Below are 7500 nucleotides of genomic sequence, written 5' to 3' on the forward strand. Positions count from 1 at the left end.
AAGAAAGAAAGAAAGAAAGAAAGAAAGAAAGAAAGAAAGAAAGAAAGAAAGAAAGAAAGAAAGAAAAGAATTTGCACATGTAATTGCAGAAGCTTGGCAAGTCCAAAATCTGCCAAGTCAATCAGCAGACTAGAGACCCAGGGAAGAGCTGATACTGCAGTTTGAATCCAAAGGCAGCCTTCTGGCTGAATTCCCTCTTGCAGAAGTGGGTATTTTCAAATGATTGACTAAGGCCCACCGGCCTTATGGAGGGTAAACTGCTTTACTGAAGAGCTACCAACTTAAATGTTTATCAGCTTGCTACCACCTGTCCTCCTGCATCCCAAAAATCGATCTCATTGCAATTGCCCAACAATAGAAAAAGTTCCTCGTGGCAGTTGGTCTCTCTTTCTCTGTGTCAAAGGAGGGAGCAGGTGTATCTAAGGAGAGCCTGTCACTTCCCTTGTTCTAGCTGAAAGAGGTTTTCAATTCATTGCAATAACTGACAATGACAGGACATCCAGGAAGGAAAGAACTGCAGAATATCAATTACAGTTTGCAAAATTGTTTCTTAACACTAAATGATTTTTCAGTGAATAATATGATAAATTCAGCACAGCTTGGTGGTTAAGCTCACAGGACCATCGACAAGGCCTAGCTATCCTGCTGTTGACAGAGTCCAGTTTCTCATGTTGCAATAGATAATAGTGATATTTGTTTGGGGAATGGGACGCATGCAGCAGATCTTTGTCATTTCCAGTCCTTTTGCTCTCACTTTGGCTTCTCCCTCCCCTATATCCTCTTATTTCTTATCATCTCTGGCAGAGTCCTACAAACAACCAAAATGTTAAATGAAAAAAAAAAAAAAAAAGACACAAAAATATTGGAAATAAAGAATAACTTTGATTTTTTTAAATTTTATAGAAAGGTCTATAGGGTGTTCAGGGTCTCACTGCTAGATCAGACTTACAGTGATCCGCCTGTGTACAGCCTCCCAAGAGCTGGGATTACAGGGGCACCACCACACCCAGTCTCAATCGCCATCTCAGTGCACCCTGGGGGCGGGGCCAGCCACCAGGGCCCACGCCAGCTTGCAGGCACTTTAATCCACTGAGCTATTTGGCTGGCCCTAACTGTAATTTTTGTAAATTCAGAAAAGTGATGAAAGATTTATATCTAGATGATATAACAAGATTTTCTGTTATATCTTTTGCTTTTTATCTCCCATCAAAATGTCCTATGATGACATATATTCTTATATATTCTTACTCATATTCACACACATTCCATACACATCATCATCACCATCAATAATAATAAAAGAAACACATTTTAATGCCATAAGTAAAATCTTTTTTTTTTTTTTTGGCAGAACCGGGGATTGAACTCAGGACCTTGTGCTTGCCAGGCAAGTGCTATATTCTGCTGAGCTATCTCCCTGGCTCCACCATAAGTAAATCTTCATAGTGAATGTTAAACCAAACATAAGTAGAGTGAAAACATTTATGTAAAGGAAGAAAACTGGAAAGGAATATACACAAGAGTTTTCCCTGAGAAATGCATTTTTAGATATTCTTTTCTTTCTTTCTTTTTTTTTCAAAGTTTTATTGATAAACAGCAATGAGACAGTTTCAAATCAAATCGGGAGTACAGTTTCAACAAATAATACACTGCATATATTCTTCTTAGTGGTTAATTGCTGTACAAGATGCGGACTTGTGATCCTATTTACAAACACCATTAGAACAAATCATTCTATTCATTAAGAGAATGCAACTATATATCTATCCCAACCACTTTGAATACACAGATACAAAATGGACATTCATAGGTATACCCCATTTTTTCTTCTTTTCTTTCTTATTTGTAACTTCCTATATTTTCCAAAATATTTCTTCCAAATATCATTGGTAAGGGCTGGTGAGATGGCTCAGTGGTCTAAAGCACCTACTTAGAACAAGCTTAGCAAAGCAAAGGGACCGTGGTTCAATCCCCCAGCACCACATGCCAGCCAGCCCCGCCCCCTGGTGGGCTGAGCTGGCCACACACACACACACACACACATAAATAAATAAATAAAAAATAAAAACCCAAATATCATTGTCAAAAAAAATGTAAAAAGCCTCAATTTACTTTAATATTGGTGGCACTGGGGATTGAACCCAGGGCCTTTATTCCAGCCCATCTTTTTTTTTTTTTTTGAGAAAGTGTCTCACTAGGTTGCTTGGCTGGGCTTGAACTTGCAATCGCCCGTCTCAGCCTCCCAGAGTGCTGGAATTGTGGGTATGCACCACCACCACCCACAGCTAGAGTCTCAGATTTTCCTTCATCTGTGAGTAGGCAAGTGAGCATGCCGGCTTCATGGTAGCAGAAAACACAACACTATTGGACTGGAAACAGAGGACAATCTATTACACAAGCAGTACTCAAAACATCATGTTTATCTGTTCGCCAGCTCCTTGAGCCCTAACTTCTACAACACAACATGAAAAAAGCCAGGTGACATCAACATACAATGCAGTTCATGTTACAGGGGAGGATCTTGAAGCTCAGGAAGTGGAATCTTTTACAATTATAAGCAAGATGGCCTGATATCACCAGGAAGAGTCTTTATTATACTGGGTTATAAACTTCTATCTGTTGCTACTGAAAGACAAGCCATTTCAACTGGACGTGGTAGCACACACTTATAGTCCCAGCACTCGAGAAGCTGAAGCAGGAGGATCACTGAGCATTGAAGGCCAGGCTGGGCTACATAGTGAGACTCTGACTCAAAACAAACAAACAAAAAAATTAACCAAAGAGTGCTTTAAGAGTAGAAAAAGATTAAAGCAGACAAAAATTATTCTGCTACTAGGCAGTAAAAATCCACGATGACTATATAACATTCACAAACACCTACGCTTTCCCTAATCCAAAAAAAATCAAAGAGTAAAAGCTATTATTAACATATAGAAAGGAAATAACCAAAATTTTATTAGACTACAAATTCAGTAAATAAATAAAAAAAATAAGCTTCTGAATGTTATAATCTTCATAGCCGCCTATTTGAATTCCATTTTGCAGACACAGCTATATTATGGGGAAATTTTTTTACTGATATCTGTCATAAAGAGACCCCAGTGACTCAGAGGGGATCTCAAAGGAAGAAAGGTGAATCTGAACCAGAGCGTTCTTGAGGATCTGGTTGGACTGAAGGGGGATGGAAGCTCTGAAGCATGTACCCCCCGCCCATCATGGCCCAGAGTTAGATTATAACAACGCAGAGGATTTGATTGCAGAAAGCTGTGACCTGATAGTGTGGCCTTCAAGAGGACATGGCTTATGGGCACCAGTACTGTAGCAAACAGGCCGCCACCAAGGGTCAGCAGGTTCACTGTGTGTGAGCAGCTCAGGCCAGTGAGTGCATCAGACCCCCCTTTCTCGCCCCTCCTCTCTCCCTCGCTCCCTCCCTCCTTCAGGTATAGCAGGACTGAGTGACTCTGTTGAGTTCTGACATGCTGACACCAAGAGGAAATCGAGGAACCCTGATAGTAAAGGACAGAAAGACTAAATAAAGAAAGAAAGCATTAATGTTTGGATGAAGCTGGAGAAATAGGTTACTTGGGCTACCTGTGTCAATAGGGAAACAAGAACAAAAATGATATAAGGAAGTGAGCACCCGTGTTTTTTCTCTTTTTTTCTTTTTACTTGTTTGTTTGCTTTGGTCTTTGTTTGTTTTTATTTTTATTTTTGGTTTTGATTTAGAATCTCACTGTGTTCCCAGGCTGCCTTTAAATTCACTATGTAGCCCAGGCTGGCCTCAAACTCACAGCAAACCTCCTGCCTCAGCCTCCCAAGTGCTGGGTTATAGGTCTACCACACAATGCCTACATTTGTTTTTGTTTGCTTATTTGTTTGTTTGAGACAAGGTCTCACTCTGTAATCCAAGCTGAACTTAAACTGACTATGTAGTGCTCCTGTGTGCTGGGATTGCAGGCATGTGCCACCACACATAGCAAAATTGATATTTTTTTTAAAAAAAGAAAAAAGTTAAAGTTCCTCCAAAGGAAAAAAGGCCAAAATAAAAAGTTAATGCAATATTCATTTACCCAATTTTTTCTCTTTTGTGGGAGTTGATCATCACTTTCGATCTAGAAGCAAAGCCAGACACTTAGAAATACAAAATGAACACCTTGTGTATCTGGGTCTAGGGGTCTCACAGTCTGTGCAAGGTCTTGGCAGAGAAGACAGACTAAGTTGAAGAGGAAGAGAGCAGTGAGAACAGGAGAGCGGTCCAGAGGTATCACAGAGGAGATAGATACCACTTGGCTTGGCTCTTGAAGGTGTGGGTGGAGGTGCCAGTCAGAGAAGAGTGCAGGGCTGTTGGTGTGGGCAGGGGGAACAGCAAATGCTGATTTACTTCTCGATAGCAAAGGCCAGAACCTAAGGTCAGGCAGGCCCAGGAAGCTCCTCGGGGGCTCGCACTTCCACGGTCCCCCGCCTCTTGGTCCAGGGCCTGGCACCCAGCACCCTCCTCTATGCTGCTCTCTCTCACTTTGGTCCTCATTGCTCACTCTGGTGTCCTTTGATATGCGCGTCAAGGCATAATTTTGTATTGACCACTGTGGCACATGCCTGTCATCCCAGATACTCAGGAGACTGGGAGAGAGGATCATGCATTTGGGGCCTGCCTGGGAGATTTAGCAAGACCCGATCAGAATAAAAATTTAAAACAGGCTGGGGCTGTAGCCCAGTAGTAGAGAGCTTGCCCAGTGTATGTGAGGCCCTGGATTCAATCCCTGGCATAAAAAAAAAAAAAAAGGAAGGAAGGAAGGAAGGAAGGAAGGAAGGAAGGAAGGAAGGAAGGAAGGAAGGAAGGGAAAACAAAGGAAAGGAAAAGGAAAAGAAAGAGAAAGACTAATTTTGTTTTATAATTGACCATTATAAAAATCAAATCAAGACATCTGAGGTAGGTCTTGCATCCTAATTTCTGCATATAAGAATCACCTGCAGAATCTGACTTATGAGGCATGATCAAAAACCATAGCAGGGTCTTGGGGAATAGCTCAGCAGCGTAAGTCCATGCCTGGCAAGCACAAGGTTCTGAGTTTTATCCATGATACAAATATATATATATATATATATGATACTGTAAGAATATATTATAGCAAAAGACATTGCTGAGAACAATGGGTAAGTGTGTGAAGCAAAGGGGGGTATTCTGAGGGGCATTCTTGCAATGTGTCTTCTACTGTAATAAGTTTTTAAAATTTTAAACATTCACCTTATTTTCAAATCAAATTGTATTTTTTCTGTATTGCAGCCTGCACACTAGCTTCATGAGTGATTCTAGTATTCAAATACTAGATATATTATCCAAACAGATCATTTAAAAGGAACAACCTCATTTGGGTAGAAAATAATACCAAATTCAGCCCTGAAAAGAAGTCTTGAACTAGCATGGTAGGACACTCCTGTATTCCCAGAACTTGGAAGGTCCAGACAGGAGGATCATTGGGATTTTTGAAGCCAGCCTGGGCTACACAGTGAGTTCAAGACCAGCCTAGGGTACACAGCAAGACTCTGTCTCAAAACAAAACAAAACAAAAAGCCTCCTCATATGATATATACAAAGGACAGCAGGTGACTCAGATTCCATTGGGAAATGAGTCGCAGTTGTCTTACACCCATCTGGGCTGGCACCAATGCCCCTTGTTTGTTTCCACACTGTCATTGGCTAAGTTACTGCTTCATCATACTGAGTTGGTAAAAAGAGCTTGAGAACAAGATTCAGTCATGATTCTCTCATCCCCTAAAAAATATTCTCCGGCCCACCACTTTTTTCAGAGCCGCTTTCAGGTCCCTGTTCCTCAGGCTGTAGATGCACGGGTTTAGCATGGGGGTCACCACTGTGTATAGCACAGTCGCTGCGGTGTCCTTCTCTGTGGAGTGAGAGGATACAGGGTTAAAATACACAGCAATGATGGTGCCATAGAAGAGGGACACCACAGCCAGGTGCGAGCCACAGGTGGAGAAGGCTTTCCACCTCCCCCTGGGGGATGGGACCCTCAGGACAGCACAGGTGATGCGCAAGTAGGAGGCCAGGATGCAGACAAATGGGGTGATCATGATCAGGGCGCCCTCGGTAAGAATCATCACCTCATTGAGGTGTGTGTCTGAGCAGGAGAACCTCAGGAGGGGGGTCACATCACAGAAGAAGTGGGGGATCACATTGTCCGCACAGAATGAGAGGCGAGCCATCAGCAGGGTGTGCAAGAGGACATTCATGTTGGCGACAACCCAAGACCCAGCCACCAGCCAAACACAGAGCTGATGAGTCATCTTTGTTGTGTAATGTAAAGGGTGGCATATGGCAACAAAGCGGTCATAGGCCATCACAGCCAGGAGGAAATTGTCCATATCCACAAACATGAAAACAAAATACATCTGTGTGAGACAGCCAGAGAAGGAGATGGCCTGGCTGCCAAGCATGTGATTGGCCAGCACCTTGGGGACAGTGGTAGAGGAGAAGCAGATGTCCACGAAGGACAGGTTGCTGAGGAGGAAGTACATGGGGGTGTGTAGGCGAGAGTCGGTGCCGATGGCCAGGACGATGAGCAGGTTCCCCAGGACGGTGGCCAGGTACATGGTGAGGAAGAGCAGGAAGAGGAGCTGCTGCTGTTGGGGCTGCCTGGAGAGGCCCAGCAGGAGGAACTCCGAGATGCTGGACTGGTTTGGACCCCCCATGAGGCTGGGAATCTGGGCCCAGGGACAAAGGCAGATAAATTCCAAAGCTGGGGAGTGATGGTGAAGACAAGGCAATTAAGGCTGCAGGGTGGCAGGACATGATGCCTCAGGTACGAGTAGAATTTTGCTCCCTGTGTTTTGACCTGTGGCTGGCATTCTTTGGGCTTCCATTCCTTCATTAGAAAAAGAAGGTAGTTTGAGCTGGGTGTGGTGGAGCACACCTGAAATCCCAGCACTCTGGGAGGCTAGAACCCAGCCTGGGCAATTTAGTGACTTTGAGAGACCCTCTCTCAAAAATTTAGAATGTAGCCCCGTGTGAAGACTTTTGTTCAATCCTCAGAAACAAAAGTGAAAATAAAAATACAATGAAATAAAGAAAACTGAGATGCTTTGCTTGTGGATATCATAAGAAAACTCTGAAAGGACACCAGAAAGATTAGACAGTGACTTTATCCATCAGCCTTTGGATTTCTTGAATTTATATTTCTACCATTCTGTTAAATTCTTAAGAAGTAGCTGTTATACAACAGAAAGAATAATATTAATAGATACTTTAGGGTTTATAATGAGTACCAGAGAACATAGGCAAAATGGTTACCATAGTGACAGACATGGGAGCAGTTACCACTGAGCATCAATGTCATCAGTGCTGTTACTTTGGTAAAAATGTCCCTGCTTCATCCTCTGTAGCCTAGGCATGTGACACGCTCCTGGCTCCCTTGCCCTGGGGCTCATATCACGAACACACAGTAGGTGTGCCCAGAGTAATGATGATACTGTAGCTGCTGTCTA

At 42.9% G+C, this 7500-nt stretch overlaps 1 protein-coding gene across 1 annotated transcript; it reads right to left on the reverse strand.

Annotated features, from left to right (window-relative positions):
- Positions 1 to 5766: 5766 nt before the first annotated feature.
- On the reverse strand, positions 5767 to 6708 carry LOC101587910 (olfactory receptor 1F1-like). Its single transcript, XM_004628091.1, has one exon. It carries the CDS (start codon positions 6706 to 6708, stop codon positions 5767 to 5769), a length of 942 nt encoding a protein of 313 aa, XP_004628148.1.
- Between the last annotated feature and the right edge of the window lie 792 nt (positions 6709 to 7500).

Source organism: Octodon degus, unplaced genomic scaffold (assembly GCF_000260255.1).
Source record: "Octodon degus isolate 3935 unplaced genomic scaffold, OctDeg1.0 scaffold00021, whole genome shotgun sequence".
Lineage (NCBI taxonomy): Eukaryota > Metazoa > Chordata > Mammalia > Rodentia > Octodontidae > Octodon > Octodon degus.